General features: G+C 37.6%; 2 protein-coding genes, 1 long non-coding RNA gene and 1 pseudogene across 4 annotated transcripts; all 4 read left to right on the forward strand.

Annotated features, from left to right (window-relative positions):
- The first annotated feature begins 2795 nt into the window (after positions 1 to 2795).
- LOC139939584 (alpha-1B adrenergic receptor-like) lies at positions 2796 to 3776 on the forward strand. The gene has a single exon (XM_071935593.1). It carries the CDS (start codon positions 2796 to 2798, stop codon positions 3774 to 3776), a length of 981 nt encoding a protein of 326 aa, XP_071791694.1.
- A 5325-nt stretch (positions 3777 to 9101) lies between these two features.
- LOC139939381 (uncharacterized) lies at positions 9102 to 10917 on the forward strand (annotated as a pseudogene).
- Positions 10918 to 13301: 2384 nt separating this feature from the next.
- LOC139939751 (uncharacterized) lies at positions 13302 to 15745 on the forward strand. Its single transcript, XR_011786349.1, has 3 exons — positions 13302 to 14428; positions 14835 to 15011; positions 15628 to 15745. It is a non-coding gene; the product is annotated as an uncharacterized lncRNA (long non-coding RNA).
- A 3865-nt stretch (positions 15746 to 19610) lies between these two features.
- LOC139940157 (very long chain fatty acid elongase 4-like) lies at positions 19611 to 27807 on the forward strand. Of its 2 annotated transcripts, none has more exons than XM_071936444.1 (7): positions 19611 to 19855; positions 20706 to 20835; positions 23343 to 23551; positions 23895 to 23975; positions 24435 to 24606; positions 24965 to 25092; positions 26051 to 27807. In XM_071936444.1, the coding sequence occupies exons 2-7, from the start codon at positions 20757 to 20759 to the stop codon at positions 26228 to 26230; spliced, it is 849 nt and encodes a 282-aa protein (XP_071792545.1). In that variant the 5' UTR covers positions 19611 to 19855; positions 20706 to 20756; the 3' UTR covers positions 26231 to 27807. The 2 variants fall into 2 exon arrangements, with proteins under 2 accessions (XP_071792545.1, XP_071792546.1); XM_071936445.1 differs by having other exon boundaries at positions 23364 to 23551.
- The last annotated feature ends 118 nt before the right edge of the window (positions 27808 to 27925 follow it).

Genomic DNA, 27925 nt, shown 5'->3' on the forward strand with positions numbered 1-27925 from the left:
GGATTTATTCTAAACACATGTCATGACACGGCGAAACGTGCGGAAACAAGGGTGGGTTTTCCCATTATTTTCTCCCGACTCTGATGACCGATTGAGCCTAAATTTTCACAGATTTGTTATTCTATATAAAAGTTGTGATACACGAAGTGTGGGCCTTGGACATTACTGTTTACCGAAAGTGTCCAATGGCTTTAAATACATGGTTACTTGTGGGGTCCACAGCGGCCATCGTAACGGCCGTCTCAGTAGAGGGCTCTATGCTTTGGCGGAAAGTCAAGCCATGTACGCGGCACCTTTTAAGCACTTTTCATCTCTATCGGTCTTTTAACTTTCATGGAAATATTATTTCTGTACCATCAATGGGCTCGGATACACTTACGGCCTTTTATGATGTCTAACACCCGCTGTTATTTTGTCTGTCCGTCCCCCGCTGATGAACAAAATCTGTTACTTTCACCTCGGACCATTTGCCATTAATTTGTTAAATGTTCACCTTAGAAACACTTTTACAAAAATTGACATAATATACTATAATTTTGACTATATTCTAAGCACAGTTTGTTTTATTCATTTTTAATTACTGTGGTTTCTGCAAGACGTACTGTGATTAACCCCCACATAGTAAAGCAAGACCGAGCGTGCATGGTGGACGCCCCTTTTGATGCAAACCCTTGCAACCATGATGCTACCCTGGTCAACCTTTGTTTTGCAAGTCATATAATAATCATATGTATCAGATAACTAAAATCAAGCCAATCAAAAGTATATAGGCCTACCCTTGACGTGAATTTGACGTGTAATTTTGAAAGATATAGGATTGCAGGCCGTGTTAATCCCTTCACAAAGCCGACATTAAAGATATGGGAGAGGGAATCAACACGTGCAATGACATGTGTTTTGGATCTGGTCGGTACATTATCTGGGTTCATGTTTACTCTTTAAAAACATCGTGGCTAAAAAGGTACAATCCTCTAGGGGGTTGGGAACCTCCAGCCCCCCCCCCCCCCCGTGCCCCCACCCCACACAACCATGCTCTCAAAACTAAAAGGTTTACCCTTGCTACAACAAAAAAGTGGCACGCCGCGGATTTAAAAATGGCCATGCGCCAAATACAGTGCAATGTTCGTTAGCCAATAAAAGAATAAAAAATTTACTCACCCTGGCGATTTCTGGAGAACTTTCGGAATCGTCATCTCCAGCAATTACTTATTGTTAAAAACTGCAGAGTTCTCTTAAAGACACTGGACACAATTGGTAATTGTCAAAGAGTAGCCTTCCCAGTTGGTGTACCTCAACATATGCATAAAATAACAAACCTGCGAAAATTTGAGCTCAATCGGTCATCGAACTTGCGAGATAATAATGACAGAAAAAACACCCTTGCCACACGAAGTTGTGTGCGTTTAGATGGTTGATTTCGAGACCTCAAGTTCTGTGGTCTCGAAATCAAATTCGTGGAAAATTACTTCTTTCTCGAAAACTATGGCACTTCAGAGAGAGCCGTTTTTCACAATGTTTTATACCACCAACCTCTCCCCATTACTGGTCACCAAGAAAGGTTTTATGATAATAATTATTTTGAGTAATTACCATTAGTGTCCACTGCCTTTAAGCCCTTTTACACTATAGTTATTTCCCGTTAAGTTATGTTCACACTACAAAGCAAACTCCCGGGAATTTCCTGGGAAATAACTTATTCCCAGGAAATAATTAACCCTGCTCAGGGGTAGGGTTAAGTGAGTTAACCACAGAGTAAAATGTCGTGAGACGACCGTGCATATTCCTGGAAAATAGTATGGGATTTACCAAATTGGGATAGTGAGAACGGTTGCTGATGGGGTGGCGGTGGGGTTAAAAACTTCCGAGATTTTCCCGGAAGTTTATTTCCCGGGAAATGGCTCTGTAGTGTGAAAAGGGCTTAAAGGGCTTTAGACCTACGGGGGTCGGAACTCATATTCCGGGTATCTTTTTATTCACATAGTATGGCCTAATAGGAGCGATTGTCAGTTGTGTATTATGATTTCATTTGCTCATTGTAGCTACACACAATACTGCTTTTATTGGGTGAGAAGCAATGCAATTAGAAGCAATGCAACGAGAAGCAAGTACAATGCTTTATGGGGTTTTTAAATAGCCTATAATTAGCCTACTTTTCAGGATTCAGGTACGGTACTTGATGCTCTTTTTTTATACGTGTTTATATATATTAATTGTTTGCAAACAAAACAGACTGAGCGGAAAAGGAATATCTGCTGTACGGACCACCTCTCCTGGGGTGTCACTCTTTATTATAAAGGTGCACTTGTTCAAGTCGTATAACTCCCGAAGCGATTATGCGATCAGGTTGAAACTTTGAAGGTTGTTAGATACAGACAATTTCTTGTACATTGTGGAATGACGTCATGATGACGTCATCACATGATTTGTTATGATTTTATTTTTATTTTGCACCTTTAAGTCATAAATTGCCAACTTAACTTGGTATAATCTAAATATTATTTTTTAATAGGCTGTATATAGGTCAAACAAACAAGAATTCACGTTCATCTGAGTAATTTTAAAGATGTTATTACGAAACAGCTATGCATTCATTTTGTGCCCAAATGCAATCATGTCAAGTTACTACTGATCGTGTCTGTGAGGGTTTTTCAGTACTTTTGCTCTAGATCCGAGTATAATGTGAAACCTATTTCTACCTCCATGGTGATACTATACTAGCCACAAACAGGACTGCCTAAACTACAGGATTGGCAGAACTACAACCAGTAACGCGCAGGATTACCACACCGTGAACAATGGATGACATTCTCTTTGCCTTCTTGACATCAGTTTTAATTGTCTTTGTGCCAATTGTTGGGAGTATTGGATTTGTTGGAAATGTTCTTGTATGTGTGACTATAATCTACACCAAGAAACTGCATAATGTTACCAATTTGATGATACTCAACCTCGCTGTTGCAGACGCATTGGTCTCTGCATCCAATGCTCCGTTTGCAACTATTTCTTTCCAGTACTTACTTCTTGGAAACGGTTCATCTCATTCGAACAGCAGCAGCCAGTGTACGGCAGAGATGCTTTATCATTTCAACAGTAGTTGGATTTATTATTTCATTATCAACTGCTTCTGTGCCCACTCTGTTCTCAGTCTCACTTTGGCCAATTATGAACGATTTATTGGAATCACTCGACCTTTGCAGTATACAAGCTACTTCACTAGAAGAAAGATCACGCTGTTGTTACTTGCTGTTTGGATAATTCCAGTCATAGTGTATTTGCCTCGATCAGTTCTTATTATAGATCACTTCAAAAGAGACAATTGCGCAATTGATGAGCTACAAAAACCTGCAGCCTCTAGTGTTGCAGCAATGCTGTTGTATATTCTACCTATTGCAGCTTCAATCTGGATGTACATCAGAATCCTCATCAACCTGAAACAAGGAGCCAGAAACCTAGAAGAGCAAGGAATCCAGGGCCCAGCTCAAGAACTGCACCAAGCTCACAAGAAAGTCACCAGCACTCTTGCTATCGTCACCACAGCTTTCGGCATTCTTGTCTTGCCTGGAGCCATATGCTACTCCATATCCTCGTTACTGCTTGAAAAAAGTTCCAGAGTGGAGTTAGCCATATGGGGTGTGCTTGAATTTCTCGCTTTGGTGAACTCGGCCATCAATCCAGCCTTGTATGTTTTCAAGTATAAACAGATGAGAAAAGAATTCATATCCATGGTGTGCAGATGTCATCAACAAAGACAACCAAACCAAGTTGGTCCACTTTGATTGAAACAGTCAAGTGCATATGACGAGAACAGAAGACTTTTACAACATTGAAAGCATACTATATCACTGCTCAACCCATAAAGAAACTCCAACGCAATTATAATGACCCCATATTTGGCTTCAGCTCAGTGAATCAAACTGCAACAGTTCTCTTGTGGAAACAGTCCTCAATCCATCAAACTCCAACACCATTAAAGCAACCCACTATTGGCTTCAGTACTCAGTGAATCAAACTGCAAAAGTTCTCTTATGAAAACAGTACTCAATCCATCAAACTCCAACACCATTAAACGAACACGTTGCCTTGGATCGGACGAGTTGGTCTATAAAAAGCGTTTAAAACCGTTTGTTATGAAATGTATATGGTTAGAAAGATGTTGTATATAGGATTTGAGGCATTGCATGGTGGGGTATCAATATATATTTGGTTTGCGGTAACACCATGAGTGTATCTACTTGCCAGGTAAAGATGTTGTAAAAAGTATAATATAATGATCCACACAAGTATCACTAAAGATTGCACGGTTTTCCTTTTACGTCGCGAACTATCACGGTCGGCCATTTATGGGAGTCAAAGTTTTGACTCCCATAAATGGCCGACCGTGTTATTGGACGAGGTAAAAAGAAAACCACGCAATTTCGATGCATATTTGTGTAGATCATTGTATTCTACTTTAACATCATCTTTCTACCCATATGCATTTTATAACAAACGGTCACAAAACGCTTTTCAAAGACCAACTCGACCGATCCAAGGCAACGTGTTCCTTTAAAGTAACCCACTATTGGCTTCAGTACTCAGTGAGTCAAACTGCAACAGTTCTCTTGTGGAAACAGGACTCAATCCATCAAACTCCAACACCATTATAGCAACCCACTATTGGCTTCAGTACTCAGTGAGTCAAACTGCAACAGTTCTCCTATGGAAACAGTACTCAATCCATCAAACTCCAACACCATTATAGTAACCCACTATTGGCTTCAGTACTCAGTGAGTCAAACTGCAACAGTTCTCTTGTGGAAACAGGACTCAATCCATCAAACTCCAACACCATTATAACAACCCACTATTGGCTTCAGTACTCAGTGAATCAAACTGCAACAGTTCTCTAGTGGAAACAGTACTCAGTCCATCAAACTCCAACACCATTATAGTAACCCACTATTGGCTTCGGTACTCAGTGAATCAAACTGCAACACTTCTCTTGTAGAAACAGTATACTCAATCCAACAAACAACACCATCATAACCATTACAGTAACCAAATATTGGAATCAAACTGCAACAGTTCTCTTGTGGAACTTGAGTCAAACCCATCAAACCCCAAAACCATAATATGGTAAGCCAACTATTGGCTTCACATGCAGGTCTTCAAAGGCATTGCACACGTTTGGTAATTTTCAAAGACCAGTAATCTCACTTGGTGTATTCCAACATTTATGCATACAACAACAAGCCTGTGTAAATTTGGATTCAATTGGTCAATGAAGTTGCAAGAAAATGAAAAAAACAAAACAAAAAAAACACCCTTGTTGTACAAAATAGTGTACTTTTAGATAGAAACTTCTGGCCAGAAGTCTTGTATTATTTTAGTGAGAATTTACATCTTTCTCAAAAACCACGTTACTTCTGAGTCGTTTTTTAGAATGTTTCATACTATTAACAACTCTCCGGATCCGTTGGTCGTTTATGTTAATATATATTTTGAGTAATTACTAACAGTGTCCAGTACCTTTAAAATGCACATTCTTCTCATATTATATTGTTTCCTTCTAGCATTCGTCCACTCATCTGATTTGTTTGCCACCGTTTTACTCTGCCCCTTTATTTTCTATCCTTACTTTAAAAAAATATTTGATGGAGGGCGCTGTGTCACATCACAGGATGAGCCGGTGTCGCATGCAATTATGTCCTCTACGGGTGCACCCCACCAAAATTAATAGTCTCCCATAGCACACAGTGCAAAATGCTAAATATTCAAAAATACACGAAAAATACTTAAAGTCTTACAGCTTTTAACTTGAAAGGGAAAATTATTGATTGACTCTTGAACTTTTATTCTCTGCTCAATTTTATATGGGGAGTCCCTGGGCCCGTCGAGTTATTCTCCCTCCAAGTAAAAACACCCCTTCACAGGTCTAATTTTCAAAATGTCCGAGCATCAATCTTGAAAAATGTCCCTACACCTCTCAGCAAATAGGACCATTTATTTCAGGGCCTATGTCATCCAAAATACTTCTTTAGCTGGAAGTCAACAGCCCCAGGTCACAATTGTGCAACATTTTTACACCTAAACACTTTCTGGGGGCTCTCAAATCTGTCTAATATAGAATATTTTCAGGGCCTACAAAATATTAATGAGCTCGACGCTCCGCCCGGACACATTTGCATATGCAGTTGTGTCCGCCCCGTGCAAAAACGTACTTGCAGTAAATTAAACGCCCTTGGTCGACGGAACACGTTTGCCATTTTTTTTACAAGCTGACTAAGTGCATGTCATGAATGACATGGGAAATGTTCGGCCTTTGGGTATTCGCTGCAATCATAAAATACATGAATATTCATGCTGCATTACGTAGGTTCAGTGCATGCACGCTCGCTTACGTGCGCACATACATGTTTTGAATAGCCCCGGACACGATTGCATATGCAAAAGTGTCCGGAGCGGACAGTATTGAATCTGACACCGGTTTCCCAGACATTATGTCCACCGGAGATTCTGTCTCCCATAATGGGGGAAGGGGAGTAAAAAATAATGGACTGGAGGAGGACGATTCAAAAGAGGGCGCTATAAGGAGAGAAGTTTGTTCACAGTTTTACATAAAAGAAATGGGGGACCGAATCTCCGCTCCAGCCACACCGGGTTGCAATTTTTCATTTTTGTTTTTCTTCGGCGTCGCATTTTTTCCCCTTCTCAATGTTGTCTTCACCTGTCGCCTGTTTTTATTTTTTTTCTGTCCTTTACCTCCACAAAACCCACTCTAAATCTGTTTACATCATTAGTGTTCATTAGTGTCAGGTCCAGACGTCAGCCCTATACTTGCTTTGTTTTTCTTAATTAATGGTAGTGTAGGCCCATAGAGTTATATACAAGAACTAGAGGGCGCACTGGCCTATATACGCCCCCGGCATAGACCTTATCGCAAATACTCGGTACGCGCACAACAGACGTGGAATGAAGTGCATGCTGGTCTAGCTAACTATCAAATTTGGGTACTAGCTAGACCAGCATGCACATCATTCGACAATTTGCGCTTGCGCAATGGTATTTGCGAAAAGGTCTATTAACTCTATGTGTAGGCCTAAGCCCCCTACTTGCTTAGTACTGGTTCGGACGTTTCCATTTCCAAATTATTTAAATATAAAACATAAATCATTATTAATAACCATGATTTAATAACCAATACTTGAAGGTGATAATTATTTGTTATCAATCATTGTTCATACATCATTATTTATGAACAATCGTTATTCTTGTAACAAAATATCCTCATTTTATTTTTACACGTGCTTATTATTTATTTTAAAAATTATTTATGCCTTACCATTTTATGCATTATTTCAATAATCCTAATTTTCACAAAACATTATTTAAAAATAATCTTTAGTAAATCTTAACACTGCACTTACTGTAGAGTAATTTACAAGGGAATGTCTGCAAAATTTTCGATTAAAAGTAGTCATTGAAAAATTAAAAAGCTCTGATTTGTTCATCACATATCTTTTTTATATCTCAAAGTGAATTTCATAGGTGCCCAATAACCAAAGCCAAACTTATTGAAAAAATCTTGTACAAAATAAAAAAGTGTAAGTGTTCGAATTAACAAAATAGCAACTTTCATGAAAAGTACCCTGCGCCGTGTAATTTTTATGACAAGTACACCACGCAAATGTAAAACTGATTTTGGCTGCTCTCAAACTTTTCTTGAAAGTTATAAATAGGTTGAGAAAGGTTCAAATATAGTGAATCCGCGCAAGTACTAACAAAACAATTGTTTGTTTGTATTGCCGCATAGAGCTATTGCTCACAGTCCCTACTAAACGAAAACCATATGTTGCCCAAAATCCAGCTTTTCCATTTGTTTGCACTGCTTAACCTTATTCCTGCTTAACCTTATAGTTATTACCTTTGAATAGTCTCTACATTGTATTGCTGTTAAGTTATCTAGCATACATGTTACATTTTTATACTCATTGTTATTATTGTTATCTGTTTTCAACTGTATGCTAAATGGTGACTGTCGACATGAAAAATAAATGCTCATTGAATTGAATTGAATTGAATTGAATTGAATTGAGTGTCTCGAAGCTAAATAACCCCTTTTCAAGTCATAGATAAGTGACCAAAGCCCCAAACAAATTCACTATCCCATTTCACCCCCCCCCCCAAAAAAAAGGGGGGCGCAGTAAATCCAGATTAAAACCTTTATTCTCGAAGTGGGCTTTTGTTTTCATCGTTATTGCCAATAACAAAACTCGGCCAGTTCTTTGTTCTCGCTAGCCATTCGATTCGGGATTGACATTGTAACCAATCACCTGTTATGGACATTCCTCTAATGCTCTAACTGGGGTTTATTTGGAATGTCACTGCATTGAAGATCTTCGTTGTATTACAGTTATGCAAATGAGCTTGTTTTGCGCTCGCTCTTGGAAGACTCATTGTGGAAAATTGCCAATCACTGTTTTTGACATTCCTCTAACTGGGGTTTATTTGGAATGTTACTCCATTGAAGATCTTCATTGTATAACAGTTATGCAAATGAGCTATTTTCGAAGACTGGTTGTGGAAAATTACTGCACATCATTCGCCTATCGCGTAGTGGACTGGAGAGCAGCATGGCAGCCGTCGTTCTTCTCAACTCAACGTGGGACTTGGACTTCGCCTTTTTCTGATGAACTTTTACTTGCAAAAATTATCAAATTTCTTACCAAAACCGGTCATGTGCATTCAGTATTATTTCAGCACATGCTGTTGCACTTTTTAGAACCACTTTCGTGTGATATTCTTTAGCAAAACTTGGTCAAACAAATTGAAGAGAGCTACATGAACCTTTGCGATTATGTCAGGCAAGGCTACGTGAACCATGTGCGTATTGCCAAGCAAGCCACGCCCGTGAGTGCATTGTCACTCGGACAGAGACAAACTTGTGTAGTAGCACATTATTTGAAGCAAAATTCACAGAAAATAACTTTTAGTGCATTATTATGCGTTCCTTGAAGTTCTCTAGTTTCTCGACGACAGAGACTCTCAAAGCAAATTCTGTGTCGAGATTTGCGAGTGGCCTTAGCTCCATTGTGCCACCGTAAACTGCAACACAAAACTTCATGACCAAAGCCGAACATCTAGCTCTATGGCTCCACCGACATCTTGTCAGGTAAAGTTTATTTTGGAGCATTACCTAGAACTATTTTACCACACAAAAACGTTTATTTGTGTATTTTAACGTGACTCCTTTTGTCTTTTAAAGTGACACCTTTAGACTTAAAACTGTAGCATTTATGGGGTTAATTGTTTTTCTCAACAGCGTCGGTGAAAAATGACCGGGAAAGCAGCGGTGCGCGCGCTGGACCAAGACGGGGGAACAACGAGGCAGAGACACACACAGCCAGAGCGGGGAGCTCCCGGTGTGGTCGACCCCAGCTTCAGGCGGCATTGAGGGGACTGTCGTCGGTACTGTCTCTCAGTAGTACAAAGCCCTTAAATGGACAGGTAAAAACTAACTAATGGACATATCACACTTTTAATTAATTCCACCAAAATACTATTTTTTTCCCACAATTTGTTTTTGTTTTTTACTCGGAAAAATGTTCCTATCCTGCCACCACTTTTTCATTTGTTATGAAATAAATTAGTATATAATTTTTACTCCAATGAGATATTATTTTGTTGGTAAAAATTAGTGAAAAAGTGGTGGCAGGAAATGATTTTTTTGTTTTTGTTCTGTGGTAAAATCATTTAAAGACACTGGACACTATTGTCAAAGAACGTCTTCTCAATTGCTGTGTCTCAATTATGCATAAAATAACACCTGTGAAAATTTGAGCTCAATCGGTCATCTAAGTTGCGATTTGCAAGAAAAAACACACTTGTCACACCAAATTTTGTGCTTTCAGATGCTTGATTTTGAGACCTCAAATTCTAAATCTAAGGTCTCGAAATCGAATTCGTGTAAAATTAGTTCTTTCTCGAAAACTACATTACTTCAGAGGGAGCCGTTTCTAACATTGTATTATACTATCAACCTCTCCCCATTACTCGTTACCAAGTAAGGTTTTATGCCAATAAATATCTTGAGTAATTACCAATAGTGTCCACTGCCTTTAAAACTCCCCTAAAATATTATTTTGTGCTTTTATAGTTTTAACTGCTTGTTAGTTCTATATTTTCATACTGTAAGCCATGTTTTAATAATGTCCTTTTTATATTGTCTTTTCTCAAATTGTGGCATCAGGAGATTAACTGATAGTAATTTAGTCAACTTTTTAAAAATCCGTCAGGGGTGCTACTTTTTTCTCTTTTTTTTCTCTCTCTACTAATTGTTTGTACATGTTTTTGTTTTCTTTACTGTTCTTATTGTCTGTACTTGAATTTTTACCTGTGAAATTAATAAATGAAAATGAAATGAAATGAAATGAAAATGTATTTTGGTCTTCCGAAATATTGTTTTATTGAGAATGGAATGAAAAAAGTGGTTCTGAGGGGAAATAGTCCTTGGAACAGAGGAATACTATTTTAAGTAACAATTTATTTTAGTGTATGAATATTTTATCAACATTTATCTTTTTTACCTGTCACTTTATAGGTGCTCCTTTCAACTGTGAGACCAGATGGTGGCTGTTGTCGATGGATTTGTGGTTTGTGGACGAGCAGTGGAGTCCTCGCTGGAGTCATCGCCGGATTCAGGTAAGGAAAACTTGGCAAAATCCGACCTCCACTTTTCAAGTTTGCTCAAGTGAAATATGCTTATCTTTGATCGAAACTTATTTGATAGAAAATTAGGGATTTTATGGCCTTAATTGCCATATTCAAGAACATTATTGCTACAGAAGCACAGTAGAGTAAGCGAAGAGAACAAATCCAGCTAAGTTTCAAAAAGTCTTAAACAGACCAGGCTATTTGTAAATACTCAAAAGTAGCCTATATCCCCCCCCCCCCCATGGAAGAACAAAATCACAAGAATGTGATAATTAGTTTGCAACAGAGGCACGGAATGCCAATTGGGTTTTCACCCATAAACTGTCAATCAAATCTATAGTTATTATTCGTCATTGATAATAATTAACAAGATGTGAATTAATAACAGTCAAGGAGTTTCATTTCAAGTTTCACTTTGGATGTAATTACCCCTACCCCTCCCCCCCCCTTAATCACTTGAGCAACTTGCAATAAAAATAAAAACAATATTAAAAATTCACTTCTCACTTGAAACAAAAAGAGAAGAAAACAAAATATTTTCAATGAAAAAAAAAATGAAAAGAACAAAAAATGTTGGGAATGCAATAGTGGAGGTTGGAAAATGCAAGTTGTCCTTTCAAGATCAAGACAAGACGAAGACATCGAAGTGTAAGAGGAGCTCTAACCCGTTCTCTTGCAGAGTCCCACCCCTTGTACCGCCCTTCCCCTCCAAGATGCTCTACAATCTTGTTGATGTTGTCCTTGTTTGTGCAGCTTTCAAGGTTACCTAAACACTTTCTGGGCATTTCTTGATGCATATTGGTCGAAGCCGATGATGCTTTTTAATTAGGAGACTAGTCTTACTGGAAATTTCTGTGATGTGTTGATACTTCAAGTCATCAGTTGTCATGTTTATTAACAATTGTCATAATTTTTTTAATAGTTCCTTTACAGAGATGAGTAGTTTTAAGTGAAAAGAATTGTTTTTGGGGTGGGTACTTTACTCTATGGTACAACACTTTTACTTTAAGCAAAAAAACTTAAGTATTTATGAAGTAATCTAATACATAATGCAGTCATGGCAGTCAAATACTCAAGTCTAATCACCATTCATTTTGATGGTCAATGTTTGATTTAGGATTATTAAATATATAATTTAGAACAACTAAATTAATATTTACATATGCCTAATGACCGCATTCCATCGATTTTGAATGCAGACATTTTAGACTTGGCAAAACAGTGAAGTTTTTTAAGATTCAAAATGAGTAAAGTAAATAAAAAAAGTAGCTGTAACCCTTTCCATTCAGAACAAAGTTCAAATTATATATTTGAAGATTTTATGTTCGATTTAGGAGGTTTAAATGTATAACTTATACAAGATAAGTTAACATTTAAATACTCTAAAAATCAGCATAAAATCATTTGTGAATGGAGACATGTCTAACCGAGCATAAAAATCACAAACAAAACAATAAATGAACAAAATTACTGTAACCCTTCTTATTCAGATTTAAAGTTCAAATAAAAGAACAAGTTTTAAAAACTTGTATTTTTAAAAAGCTGTAGTCCTGTAGTCATTTGAAGTGGGAATTTTAGGCGTCGCAGTGTTTACATGTAAACCTTTTGCCCACCTAAATGTTGAGCGTGGCAGTCATCGCGTGTAACGTGCAATCAAGGGGTCAATATGGCCCATCGAAAATACTTATCCTATTAAAATTAATAATTCTCAAGTGCTGCCCGGGGAAAAAAACACATAAAAAAAAAAAAAAAAAAATTAGAAAACAAACAACTCAACACCAGAGAGTAAAAGAGAAAGAGAGAAAGAAGGGGGAAAGGAGCTAATCCATCCAAAGAAACGAGACTTCCATGTGGTATGTATGAGTGGTAAGTCAGAATAGGCCTAGAGGTTAGACAGAAAGGCCTAGAGATAAGACTAACTCTCTACTCTTTCAGCAGGTCTACTGGAACAGGTTAAGTATAAAGCCCGGTTCATACTTAATGCGAATGTGAAGCGAATTTTGGTGATGCAACAATCGGTATGTGCTCAACTTCGTTTTGTGACGCTATGAAATTCGCTTCGCACGAAGCATTCGCAGGAAGTATGACTTGGGCTTCAGGTGTGACTGGTGTAGTTCTTAGTCTTAAGTCAAGTTGCTCAATCTCATTTCCTTTGCAGTGACGCACGTTAATGACAGTAAAAACAACTGTCCTAAAACGAATAAAAGATACTGTCTTGAATCAAACCTAAGAACTTTGCCAGTCACTAGACTTGGATGTCCCTGATGGTGAGTCAACCGGAGGTCAGCAAGGTCAGAGTGCCCATCAAAGGTCAAGTTTAACATCATAGGTTAAGTATTGGTAAGTTTAAACATGGAGCAATAAACTAGTTTATTGCTCCATCGTTTAAAAGGACACTACTGTTTTCTCCACAGTGTCTGACCAGACTAGTATGTGTGAGGTTGGGTGACAAATAATCTTTCCCTTTACAGCTAAAGTTCCCTATAAAGGTTCATGCGAATGCGATACTTATTTTGGCGTCACAGCCCTGTTTTCGTTATGACTATTTAGCAGGAGTTGCAGTGGCCAATTCTTCCGAATTATTCACTGCGAATTTGTAGCGTCAAAACTTGTATCGTATTGGCATTGGCAGGGAATTATATATGAAACTGGCTTAACCCTGTTTTTTATTTTTTATTTTTACTGTCTGTAAGGTACTGCAGAAGTGGATGTTGTGGCACAACCCTTTACCGAGGACAGATCTGGGATACCTTAGGTAGCATTGGTAAAGTATAAGGCACTCTCTAAGGTTATCTGTAAGGTGAACCTGCTGACTTTGGCGCAGTTCATACTAACTGCGAATGTAGCTATTTTTGCATTCGAAAACAGCTCAACTGTTGCGAATTGTTTGTTCCAAATTTGTGACGACGATATTCACTTTGCATTCGCAAGGAGTAGAAACCGGGCTTACTTGGTACGACTCCAAAATGCTAACCTTTCGAGATTTAAGTTTTTTTTTTTACAGAAAGCTGATCATTCTTTCTTCCCTGATGATGATGAAGAGATTTGTGTGCTGACATTTCCAACTGTGTTGAGGTGATGTCTACCAACAATGACTAGGGTCATGCAAAAGGTTTGGTGAAATGTATCAAGTTTTACAAGTTACTGGTGTAGAAAGTACCTTCAATGGGACAAGACATTATTTTTGAGAATTATGAACAAATTTAAACATCAGTTTATCTTTGAAACAAAAATAGTTTTTGAATCTTGCAAACAAATCTCTGAACAAGACGGAAGCAAAAAGCATAATAAAAACAAGCAAACAAAGAACTGGCATCGTTTGAGGTTCCACATCCATGGACAACCAGCAAACCATCAATAAAACTTGTTATCAGTGCAATAAAACTTGAGAATAAAAATAACTTGCTCTAAAAAAGTTTTTTGTGTACACTCTCGTAAAACTGCAACGATTCCTGGAGCAATGGACGTCATCTCTTCTCGCAATTTATCACAGAAATGTATGAACTCATGATGACAGATTAGTCCGTGTTTACTTCTCTAATTCGCAATTCACAGGAATTCGAATCGGGCTACATTTATGTGACTCCAAAATGCTAAACTTTCTAGATTTAAGTTTTTCTTTTTACAGGAAGCTGTTAATTCTTTCTTCCCTGAAGTTGATGAAGAGATTTGTGTGCTGATATTTCCAACTGTGTTGAGGTGATGTCTACTAACAATGACTAGGGTCATGCAAAAGGTTTGTTGAAATGTATCGATTTTTAAAGTTACTGGTGAAGATGGGACATTTCAAGACATTTTGAGGTTTATGAACAAATATAAACATCAGTTTATCCTAAATTTGGGAAACAAAAATAGTTTTTGAATCTTGCAAACAAATCTCTGAACAAGACAGAAGCAAAAAGTGTAATAAAAACAAGCAGAAAGAATACTAGCATCGTTTGAGATTTGACATCCATGGACAACCAGCAAACCTTTAAACTTAAGAATGAAATAACTTGCCCTCAAGAATTGTGTTTTGTACAATGCCCCAAAACTGCAACAATTCCTGAAGCAACCGGAAGTCATCTCTTCTTTCAATTTTTCACACAAATGTATGAACTCATGATGATGTGTGGTCTGTGTTTACTTTTCTATTTCCTCAGTTGAAAAGTTTTTGACTACAACAGGAGCTTGGGATGAGCATCGGTGGAGGATACAGTGTGTGTACCATCCAGGGTACCGTGAGCGCCTTGAGTGAAGGCTACAATCTCCTGTGCTGTGGCTACTACCTGTCAATTGTTGGAAGAAACAGATGCAAAGACTCACTCATAAACCACTTGGTAAGTTTGAAAAAAATCAATAAAATTTTTTCTAGCAACAGAGTCGAGCATTCTCTTGATGATATTCAGAGCATCCTGATCAAAACGTTGAGTTGTCAACCACCAGGTCTTTTCAGAACCAACACTATAGGAGATTTACATGTGCTGCTACCGAAAACCACACCTGATTATAATAATATAATAATATCAAAGTCTTATATAGCGCACTTATCTACCAAACAAGGTACTCTAGGCGCTGAGTATATACAAACTTTCAGAAAGATGGGTAATTGCATACTCCCACCATACAAAGTTTCAAACCCTACCTTGCCGAGAAGGTTCATCCCACAAATTGGGCAAAAGAGGAGTTGAAGGTTTGAAATCCCGCTCTAGTCTGCAGTAAACACCTTACAACGAAGTGGTACCAAAACTTCAGTGGAAACACCAAGTCAAGAGTTTTCAAAAATATAGACAAAAACATGTTGTGCTCATGTTGGATGAGTTGAAGGACTGATCTGAGCTAGACGAGCAATTTCTTGCACATAGCATTCAATCTTTACTACTTCTTTGACAACTGATGTTTGTATTAAAAGATTTTATACAAATTAATCTTTGACATTTTCATTTCCTTCCACAGATTGAGACAACGACATTGAGATGACATGCATGATGTTCATCAATGCTTATTGAATAAGGAAGGACTGCATCAAGTCTAGCAAGATGACTCTCTAAAAGACTATTTGATAAACCACTCGGTAAGTTTGAAAAATATATATATATATATATTTCTCTAGCAACAGGGTTCAGCATTCTTCTGAAGACGATCAGAGCATACTGATAAAAACTTTGAGTTTTTAACCACCACTTCTTTTAGAACCAACACTACTCTAAAGAGATTTATTCGTGCTGCTACTGCAAACCTCACCATACAAAGTTTCAAATCCCACCTTGAAGAGAAGGTTCATTTCACAAACTTGGCAAAAGACGAGTTGAAGATTTGAAATCATATTTTTCCGGCCATCCTCTAGTCTGCAGTAAACACCTTACAATCAAGTGGTACCAAAACTTCAGTGGAAACACCAGGTCAAGAATTTTCAAAAATATAGACAAAACAAACGTGGAATGTTGTGCTCATGTTGGATGAGTTGAAGTACTGACGCTAGACGAAAAATTTCTTGCACATAGCATTCAGTCTTTACAACTTCTTTGACAACTGATGTTTGTATTAACAGATTTTATACAAATTAACCTTTGACATTTTTATTTCCTCCCACAGATTAAGACATTGACCTTGGATATGACATACATGATTGGTTCATCAATGCTTATTGGATAAGGAAGGACTGCATCAAGTCTAGCCAGATGACTCTCCACTACCATTCAAGAGACGTAGGGATGTTGCGGCTATAACCGATGTATTTCATACTTTGTGCCATGAGCGAAGGACTGCGTCAAGTTTAGCCAGATGACTCTCCACTACCATTCAAGAGACGTAGGGATGTTGCGGCTATAACTGATGTATTTCAGACTTTGTGCCATGAGCGAAGGACTGCGTCAAGTTTAGCCAGATGACTCTCCACTACCATTCAAGACACGTAGGGATGTTGCGGCTATAACGGATGTATTTCAGACTTTGTGCCATGAGCGAAGGACTGCGTCAAGATGACTCTTTGTTATGTCATAGTGACAGAGGGAGATACTAAGCAATGCTTTTTCGAAGATGTTCCACCATCTGAATAACTGTGTCAAGTCTGGAGCGAGAGACTATCTGCTTTAATTTCAACTGTTGCAGTGGCGTAAGGATGCTAACCTATGCTTCTTGGACAGTGTGCCACAAGCTGAAGAAATGTGTCAAGTCTAGCCAAATGACTTGCTGCTACAAGGATGCAAGGATAAACGCTTTTTGGACAGTGTGCTACTATTCTGAACGATTATGTCATGTCTTACTATATCTTGCTGAGGTTCAACTATTAAAGTGACGTAGAGATTTTGAGGCTGCAACAACTTTTGGACAGTCACCAACCAAAGTTAGACTGTGTCAGTCTAGCTGTGATTCCTCACATGTTACCATGACTGAAGCAATTAGCTGGACAATGGCGGCTCCTTACTGTATAAAGACACTCAAGAAGAGGACCATCTTAGGCCGCATCTGAGTTAGTGGCTGCGGCTGTTGCTATGGGCCTCGTATTATAATGCTTTAAAGCATGATCAAGTCACAGTCGCATCCGCAGCCACTAACTCAGCCTTAGTTTATTAACACTTACTCAAAAGACTATTTTTGAATCCATCAAACTCCTATCAATATTAATGTACTCGCACCAGGGCCTAATTTCATAAAGCTGTTAAGCAGAAATTTCTGCTTAGCAAATTCTTGGCCTAGTAAGTAATGAGCCGGGTACAAGTCACAGCAGTGGTAGCTGTGGTATTCCAACAAATTTGCATTAACTTTTCTTGAGCTGAGCAAGTTTTTGTGCCACAAGCTCTATAAAATTGGGCTGAGTTGGTTAATAAAAATTTGCAAAAATTTGCAAACCTTGCCACATGCCATTCATCGTTGGTTTATCATATCAGTAATACCCTTAGGATTTTGATGGATTCACAAAGGTTAGGAATAGATCTTTAAAAATGGTTCAGCTTTTGTCTTCAGAAACAATCAAAATTTGTTTAACCTGAAATCTAAGCACAACTTATGAAGTGCTTTTGCTTGATTGAACACATTGACTAAAAATGTGTGAAAATGTAAAAACATTCTTTGTAACTGGAGAATTGAATGAATATTAAATAATAATATATCTCCAGATAACAAAAGCTGTACCACGATGTAACAAACATTTTTAATTAATGAGCCCTGTGTTTAGAATTAAGTGCTTGTTTGTGATTAAATTCAAAGTCATCAAATTTTTCTTAGAAACCGTGGCAAGAAATTCTTATGAATATTAAATATTGCTGTAGCATAATTTTGTTGATGAGGTTAGACAACCTGGGGTCGATTTCACAAAGAGTTAGGACTAGTCCTAACTTAGGAGATATACAAATTGCATGGATAGTCCCAAGTTAGGACGAGACGTAACTGGTCCTAACTCGAGATAAGACTAAGTCCTAACTCTTTATGAAATCCACCCCAGACAAAATCTTGCCCCAGCTTTTGGCTACTGTTTTAAAAGCAGAAAATAATGCTGAGCAAACTTCTTACCTATAAGCCTAAAATGGCCCTTCATTTACACAGGTGCATGTAAGCCCATACCTCACACTGTTCGTAAAGTATAATTCAAAGAAGTGTGGGAAGTTTCAAAGTGTACACTTAGAAAAGTCACAACAAAATAAGTTTTCTTCAAGAATGTTGGGAGCAAAGGTCTGTTGGAATGCGAACACAAACCATCGCCACCATCACAGCACCAGGGCTCAGTTTCACAAAGAGCTAAGACTTACCGTATCAATCTTAATTTGCTAAGCAGAGTGTGATGTCACAAAATCACTTCTTATAATCGTAAAAATGTACAACTCATCTTCAGATGAATCTTGGTGTTTTGTGAAACCAAGCCCAGCACTCCTATAACCCTCACCCTAACACTGAACTAAAAACTTCATTCTTCAACTTAACCATAAATATATCACTCATAACATTTCATTACTAACACTTAACCCCCTAGCTCCATCCACTGTTCAATCTGCGCAATGCATTTAACACTAAGTAAACAATCAATTTTATGAAGACAAAATTTGTCTACTAGCGCTCTGTGTTTATTTACTTTTAAAGTTATTTGTTTTTATCTCTGAGAGTTGGGTGGTTTTAAACAGAGGGGTGGGTAATAATACTAAAATAATAAAACCATTTTTATGTAGCGTGCATTCTTTGAGGCGGGACGGCTTTCGTAGAGGCGTCAGTCACCTGTTTGGCCCTCTTAATCTTTTATAATTCTTTGTATCTTAATTTATCGATTTGTATGTTATTATTCCAGTGTAAAAGCGTAAAAACTAAACTAAATTATCTGATGTAATATACTCTTTAGCAGCTAGACCAAGTAAATTCATTTATTTATTTTAATTATTTCCAATTGATGTTTTCTCCGACTTGCGGGTTACTTAAATGGAGTATTCCCCTTTTTGTACTCGCCGTTTTGCTTGTACTTATTTAGGCATTTTTATTTATGTATAGTTATTTATAAAACTTCATATATTATTTTACTATAATAGTTAAATTATTTTCAATTATTCATTAATAACCCTTACTTATGCATAATAATTTTTGAATTTAATTATATAACCAATTTTATAAACATATTGATTCATTACCATTATTTATTTATTTTATACTCTATTATTCATACATTATTTAATGTAAGTTATTGCTGATTTCACAATAACGACTAGAATAAAATAAACAAAATACTGAATCAACAATCTTGATTTGTGCATTGTGAAATTTAAAACCATATAATTTTAAGTTTGTATGAGAGAGATTGACTGTTGCCAGCTTAGTGTTTATATCCCCTTGTTGAAGTTTGCCGAGTTCACAAACAAACAAACAAACGAACTCTTAGTGCCCCCCCCCCCACCTCGCCCCACCTTTGCACTTATTATGTGTGGGTGGTTAGCGCAGAGTTTATTTATCCTGCATTTTGTAGCCACGTGGATCTAGGCCCCCATGGACGACAGGTCCCTGGGAGGATTTCCTGCTATAGTTCAATCCCCAGATGGTCTTTGATCATTCACTGCGTTCATGCGTGAACAACAGCCACAAACTATTAATGAATCAGCTCCACATAAACAGCAGGCCTTAAATCTCCAGGGTTCCGAGTTGTTCGATGGGAATTTAAATCAAGTATAGAAAAGACAACATTTCCAGCAAAAGCTTTCTGACTAAGGTAAGAAGTTTCATTGTTCACGTTTTCCAATGATCATGCTAATTCGTAACACTACTTCTAAGTTTGTGTTACAGAAACTTAGTTTTTGTTAGACTGAACCATGGATCGGAGCATGGACCTCCATTTTCGGAGCATGGAGCAATATGAAACTTAACAAAGCTGTTGAATCATTGAATCAAAGAGTGAGGGTCGGGTCCAGAACATTCAAGACCAAGGGGGGTTTACTTGGCCGACTGTGTCACCTCTTGGGTGTGTGTGACAGCATGGAGGCGGTGTGTGTGACCATATGGAGGAAGAATAGACCTTGGGTTATCTGTGATTGTTTTACCATAGTCTATCAATGTTAAGCTCCGTCCTTTTTGACGTTTAGCAGACTCGATTCCGAGCAAGTTACAAGGGCAAAATAAACCACAAGGGGTATACCAAATAATATAACAATATATATCAACTGTTCATTCAGTAAACAAAATTCTATCCAGCACTTCTGCATAGCAAACAACTTCAATTGAGCAGATTTTTTGCACACAGAATGCTAATAATTTTGAGTAGCAAATGGTGACTTTTGAGTAGCAACAGATACATTTTGCAAAGCATTTTCACGTTATTGTTAAACAATTAACAAGAATTTGAGGGGTAAGCAATCACATGCATACCCATGCATGGTGGAGGTAGAATTATATGGCATACCTGTGATGAGTATGCCTGTGATTGTTTTCACAGATTTTTGGAGGAAACTACTGACACACATCGGTGTAATGTGGGTAAAACCAAAATTATAATATTCTTCATCCTGACCCAAATTTCCATCTATTAAAAAATAAACAAGAACTTTTTTAATTTCAATTTTCAGATAATTTCTTCTTCACATGCATCATCGATTAGTTTATTATACAGCGCAGCCATGAATCACACCATGGAGTTTGTGTCAGGGTTAGGAGCAAAAGTGATAAACATCGCTGATCAGATTCAAGAACATGGTGGTAAGATTAAATAAAATAAGGAATACTGGGAGTAACTATAGAATACAGGTACACTCGGAGCTCTATCTGCGCCTCCGCGGAGGCGGAGTCGCGGTCACGTACGTTTTAAGTAACTTGGTCGTAGCATGGAGGAAGAAAATAGCTCTTTACTACTTGATTGTATTGAGTGCGATTGATGAATACAACAGATAAAATGTTAGGGTCGTAGGGGGTCAAAGTGTGACGTGAGTGGTGAGGTAGGTGAAGCAGCCGATAGAGGGCGTTTTAGGAAGACGTGCATTTGATGCAATCGTGAAGACGGGGAAGCGTGGAGGCGCGGAGTCGCGGTGTTGACAATGGCCGATAGAGGGCGTCTTTAGGAAGACGAGCATATGATGCAATCGTGAAGACGGGGAAGGTGGAGGCGCAGAGTCGCGGTGTTTGCAATGGCCGATAGAGGGCGTTTTTAGGAAGACGGGCATTTGATGCAATCGTGAAGACGGGGAAGGTGGAGGCGCGGAGGCGCGGAGACGCGGTGTGGACAATGGCTGATAGAGGGCGTCTTTAGGAAGACGAGCATATGATGCAATCGTGAAGAAGGGGAAGGTAGAGGCGCGGTCGGGCTTTCTTTCCCTTTTTTAAATAATCCTCTAATGGGGTCAAGTGTATTAGGGCAATGTTAATAATTGTACGGAATTCGGGCTTTCTTTCCCTTTTTTAAATAATCCTCTAATGGGGTCAAGTGTATTAGGGCAATGTTAATAATTGTACGGAATTCGGGCTTTCTTTCCCTTTTTTTAACAATCCTCTAATGGGGTCAAGTGTATTAGGGCAATAATAATAATTGTACGTAATTCGGGCTTTCCATTTCCCTTTTGTTTAAACCCTCTAATAAGGTCAAATACATGAGGGCAATATTAATTATTGTAGGGAATTCGGGCTTTCTTTCCCTTTTCTTAAATAATCCTCTATTGGGGTCAAGTGTATTAGGGCAATATTAATTATTGTAGGGAATTCGGGCTTTCTTTCCCTTTTCTTAAATAATCCTCTATTGGGGTCAAGTGTATTAGGGCAATATTAATCATTGTACGGAATTCGGGCTTTCTTTCCCTTTTTTAAATAATCCTCTATTGGGGTCAAGTGTATTAGGGCAATATTAATTGTTGTACGGAATTCGGCTTTCTTTCCCTTTTTTAAATAATCCTCTAATGTATTAGGATTGGCCTTTAATTTTTTCCCTTTTGGAAATAATCCTCTTTTGGGGTAATATGTAGTACGGCAATATTAAAAGTTATTAATTATTTGTACGGAGTTCCCATAATTATTTAAATAATCATCTAATGGTCTTGTGAGTTATCGTATAAAATAAATTGACATCACAGCGCAGTTGTGTATTTTCGAGCCTAATGAGGGCGCTGTCGTGCATCTTTCAGAGTGCCCCCTAGGTTGCCAAATATTTATAGTTAAGCAACAGAGCGCGACCTCAACTCCAGTGTACTGTGTACGTATGAACTTCACCGCGACTCCGTCTCTGCGGAGGCGCAGTGGAAGCTTCGAAGTGTACCTGCATTCTATAGTTGTGCCGAATACTGAATATTTCACCATGCAATGCTGCCTGGTATCCTTTGGAAAAAGTTCATGACATACAATGTTCATGTACAATAATTTTGACATTTCATCATGATTTGATGATACCCATAGGATTTGTTCCCCTCTTAGATGGTTCATAATTCCTCAATAGTCAGAGCATGGAGCTATATGGTCATAGCATGGAGGAAAAGGAGGTCAGAGTTTGGGTCTGTAAAATGAAGGAGGTGAACACTTGTTGGGTTTTGAAACTTATAAACTGATTGGCAAATAAAGATTGTCCATTTGAATAAAACTACAATAAACATTGTACTGTGTATGTAGCTAATGATTTTGGTACACTGTGTGTGGCAAAAAACTGGGTACACAAACATGGCAGTAGGAATTTACATTTTATCCAGCAACAGGTGAGAGCATCATGAGTGTAGCGCTATTGAGTTGCCCTTTGGTGTGAGAGCTGCAGTAATGTGCAGTGTGTGTGACCTTGAGTTGTGTACAGTGGTAGCCAGCTGTGACTCTTGCTAATTGTTTGAACCTGGGGGTCATGCAGGCACATTTGTACACAAGTTAATGGAAGAATGGAAAAAACATAAAATCTTATTTTTATCATTTTTTTATATGAGGAAATTTAGGGTGGCATTTCTAAGAACTTCAGCTGTTACTTTTAGGGCCTATAACCTTTGAATTTATGTGGAAATTGTGCTACAAAATGTGAAACTTCATAATTGACCAGTGTATCTTGCTTACCAGGAGGTCACACATTTTGCAAAGAAAGGTTACGTGATCTATAATTGAGGCAAACAGCTAGTTACATACAGCATGGATGTAGAAATTTAATTTGCACCTCCAGTCCCCACTCCAAAGTATTTGGACAATAAACAGTATTGTCACATTATTTCGCTATTTTATGAAGTAATTTGCCTAATAAAAAAATAAAAAAGTTTACAAATTATGTTCTGCAGATCCAAGAGTGACAGACTGGCTACTGATGAAGTCTCCCGTCCCAATCAGCTGTATAATTATGGGGTATCTAATGATGGTGTGGTTGGGACCTAGACTCATGGCCAAGAGAAAGCCATTGCAAATGAACTATTTACTGGTAGTCTACAACTTCAGCCTGGTGGCATTATCTGTATACATGTTTTATGAGGTAATTAAATAAATGATCTAATTTAGGCCTAAATGATAGTTCTTGAAAACAATAAACAGGTAATTGTTATAGCGCCTTTTATCAGAGGATGCAAAGCACTGGAAAAGGAAAGAAGCAAAAACCACTGAAAGAAGGTTGGGTTTGAGAGGAGCAGACAGGGAAGACCAAGATTACAAGTGAACAGAGAATAGATGGATCTTGGGGGTCTTCTTAAAAGCAGTGTCGTGGGCGAGCAGTCTAGTTTGCGGGTCCCAAGCTCTGGGCTCCCCGCACTTAAAATGTAAGTAAAATTGATTTGAGAATAACTAGCCTTAACTTTTGTTTTATTTTTCTTTGTCTTTAGTTTCGAGTTATTTCATGGAAAGCCAACTACAGCTACAAATGTCAACCTGTTGATTATTCGGACAGTGTTTTGGGGAAAAGGGTGAGAATTCAAAACAATCTGCCTGTAATAATTAGCCATTTGCATGTTAAATTTTTATAGTGCCCGGTAGAATGACGTTTTTGATAACAAGTTACCACTTCAATTTGAGTTCCTCGGATTATCCAGACAGGTTGCTATGTCACATGATTAGTTGATGTTGTCTGCAGCCTTAAAGACTGTGAAGGGGTTAAACCCGTTTTCAGCCTCAGGAAGTAGGTTGCAACTGTGCCCCTGGTGCCAGTTGATCTGGCTTGACAGACCAAATTGGTTAAGTGTAGCTCTCACCTAAAGTGGTCGTCTGACCATGGAGCAATGGTCTGACCTTGTGAGTTTGGGGATATCTCATTTAATTTTAGCTGGTGTATTAAGGGTCTGACATTTTGTTACATTAAAAACATGAAACTTGATTGAATTATTCACTTTTCATGTTTTGGATGATTTGTTCACCCCTCCTCCCAGATGGCAGATGTTTGCTGGTGGTTCTTCTTCTCCAAAGTAATTGAGACGTTAGACACAGCTTTCTTCATTCTACGCAAGAAGAACAACCAGGTGACATTCCTTCATGTGTACCATCACAGTAGTATGATGGTCAACTGGTGGCTTGGAGTCAAGCTAGTAGCCGGTGGACAATGTAAGTCATTTCTTCTCTTTACTTTCAAGACCTAATAATTATCTGTTTTTCTTTTCTTTGTTTGCATTAAAATTTTATGTTATCACTGAAATACTTGAATGGAAGTGTTTGGGACACGCTGAAATATTTTATCCATTCAATACAAAATAATAAATAAAAAGGCCCACATCCTCCTCTATTTGGAAAAAACCTGGATGATCAACTGGTATTTCTTTTTTACTTGGCCTCAGTCTTGTCGAATACAAGATCAGCAAAGAGTTGATTGTTTGGTGTTTACACAAAGTGTACTTGTCCTATAGAATGTGCACGGAGTAAAGTTTGACAATTATTTTGACAGATTTTGCATTTATCCCTGCAGCATTTTTCCTGGCCATGATCAACTCTTTTGTACACATCATCATGTACAGTTACTATGGGTTATCAGCTATGGGCCCAGGCATGCAGAAATACCTATGGTGGAAGCGATACATCACTGTCCTACAATTGGTAAGATTAGATCAGAGGTGTACCGGTAGTTACTCAACCATGTAATCATTTTAATCAGGCCCATAATCAGAGCATCTGACTAAAGTACAGTGGATTCTGGTTACAACAAGATCCCACACACTTTTGCACACAAAATTGTATGGGTTTTGGGACATTTTATTGTTGTTCTATTATTCACCTTTTGAAGAACCACATTGTGGGGACCCAGTTAAAGACACTGGACATTATTGGTAATTGTCAAAGACTAGTCTTCTCACTTGGTGTATCTCAACATATGCATGAAATAACAATTAAGCCTGTGAAAATTTGAACTCATTCTGGTCGTTGAAGTTGCGAGATAATTATGGAAGAAAAAACACCCTTGCCACACAAAGTTTTATGCTTCCAAATACTTGATTTCGTGACCTCAAAATCTAATTCTGAGGCATCTAAATCAAATTCAAATAATTTGACTTATTTCTCAAAAAATGTTTTATACTATCAACAGCTCTCCATTGCTTGTTACCAAGTAAGTTTTTATGCTAGCAATTATTTTGAGTAATTACCAATAGTGTTCAGTGCCTTTAACAAAGAACAACGCTATGAGAACCTTTGTTCAATTGTGTAAAAGTCCCCACAGCTTTGGGTATGCCTTTCGTCTGGACTGGCCATCTACCTCTTAATAACAGGAATGTTGTTTAATGCTAATTACGTTTTCTAGAAAATGTGTCAATTGTAGCAGGCTGTTTGAGATCTGTATGGAGGCTATTCCAATATAAAATACCTCGTTGCATCAGACTGTTTTTATGGAGTGATGTTCAACCATATTTTACTTGAAAATCACCTTTGAGTGCCACACGAGTGCCATGAGAATGTAGTGATTTGGCAAGAGGAAACATGTCATTGAATTAATCCGGTAATATTCTGTGTTTATACTTTAATATAAATTTGTTCTCTCTTTTTGTTATGTTTTCCACAGGCCCAGTTTATCGCCATCATCGTTCATACTGGATACAACTTAACCATAGATTGCGATTTCCCGCAAGCTTTCAATTACGCAGTTTTCTTCTATTGTATAAGTCTTGTAATGCTCTTTAGTAATTTCTACATTAGAGCCTACAACTCAAAGGATCTTAAGGAAGATAAGTACAAAGTTTAAGAGCAACTTAAGAAGAGTGTCCAGGATTTTGAAGTTGAAGTTAGGACAGTGGGTGGAAGAGTGCTGGGTCCAATTTCAAAAAGCATGTCAGCTCAAAAACTTGCTGAGCACAGAAAAGTGTTGCTTTACAGAAACAGCCATAACATTTACATTGATGCAACTGGTGCCCCATTCAATGTTTGCTTAGCAAAGAAAGTTTTCAAGCAGTATTCAAAAGGAAATAAAATAGACCATTGTTATAGTAAGCAACTTTCACTCAAATCAAAGTTTCTGGGCTCTTGAAATGAATTTTCCTTTTACAGATTAAGCATCATTTTGAGAGTTTTTCAATAAATTCTCAGCTACAGGGAACTGAGTGAATGTATACATTTTGGTCATAACTCTTAAAATTAATTTGCAATAAAACACTTTAGGTCAGTCTAGAAGCCTCAGCAACTTTCAATAGTATTTGAGAAAATTTCACTTCAAATTAATGTGGTTATGGAGAAATGTTCAAGTTCTATCCCCAACCAAAAGTTGAATCTGAGAAGCATTTCTGCAAGACACGCTCAAGATTTTCGGCATTTATCTCAATAACCCTACCACCTTTGGAAATTAAATTTACACAGGTTAGTTTTGTTAAATAATATCATTATAAAACAACCACAAACCAAAGGTCTACGTTCCTTTTAAGTACTCCATTTTTGTTTGTATATTTATTTTATTTTGTTATTTACATGTAGATGTTTTTCTCCTTTAGTTAGTTTAAACCTGTAGTATGTTCTAGTCTTCTTAACCTTGACCATTGGCACCTTAGCTGTTAGATGTTCAAACAAATCACTATTAGTGGAAGGAATGTATACGTTTGGTAGTCACTCTTAAAGGCAGTGGACACTACTGGTATTTACTCAAAATAATTGTTGGCATAAAACCTTACTTGGTAACAAATAGTGGGGAGCGGTTGATAGTATAAAACATTGTGAGAAACAGCTCCCTCTGAAATAACGTAGTTTTCGAGAAAGAAGTAATTTTCCACAAATCTGAATTCAAGACCTCAGAATTAGATTTTGAGGTCTCGAACTCAAGCACGAAAGCACACAACTTTGTGTGACAAGGGTATTTTTTCTTTCATTATTATCTCGCAATTTTGATGACCAAATTGAGCTCAAATTTTGACAGGTTTGTTATTTTATGCATATGTTGAGATACACCAAGTGAGAAGATTGGTCTTTGACAATTACCAATAGTGTCCAGTGTCTTTAAAATATTGCAATACAAACTTTGGGTTGGAAACCTTCAGTAGCATTTAATTGTACACAAATCAAATTTAGTTTTATAAAAGGTTTGTTAAGAATTTTGTTTTTCAATTATTGATATCTGCAAACACTGAGCAACTACAGCAAGATTTACAAACAATGTGTCTGCAACATGATACCTGCAGATGAGTAGTGCTTGATATCATTAGAAGAAGCTAGTAATAATGAATGTAACTTTGTTCCAACCTTGAGCATATGAAGGTGTCTCCTTTTCATTGTTTTCATAATCCCTTTTCTTTTTATACATAAAATATCACTTTGTGCTGCATTCAAACATTTCATTCCAATAAAATAATTTATATTTTTAAACGATACTGAGCTTGCACCGTTTCATTTGTCTGTTATTGTCGTTTTTTGAGGGTCCATATAAGGTGAATTGTCAGGCAGTCTTTTGTTTTTG

Source organism: Asterias amurensis, chromosome 7, assembly GCF_032118995.1.
Source record: "Asterias amurensis chromosome 7, ASM3211899v1".
NCBI lineage: Eukaryota > Metazoa > Echinodermata > Asteroidea > Forcipulatida > Asteriidae > Asterias > Asterias amurensis.

What these genes read in the sequence shown, in the direction of transcription:
- LOC139940157 (XM_071936444.1), top strand. Translation starts at nt 20,757, where the DNA reads ATGAATCACACCATGGAGTTTGTGTCAGGGTTAGGAGCAAAAGTGATA. An exon ending in ACAGTGTTTTGGGGAAAAGG is followed by an intron (nt 23,976 to 24,434) that starts GTGAGAATTCAA and finishes CCCTCCTCCCAG; the next exon opens with ATGGCAGATGTTTGCTGGTG. An exon ending in GCTAGTAGCCGGTGGACAAT is followed by an intron (nt 24,607 to 24,964) that starts GTAAGTCATTTC and finishes TTATCCCTGCAG; the next exon opens with CATTTTTCCTGGCCATGATC.
- LOC139939584 (XM_071935593.1), top strand. Translation starts at nt 2,796, where the DNA reads ATGGATGACATTCTCTTTGCCTTCTTGACATCAGTTTTAATTGTCTTT.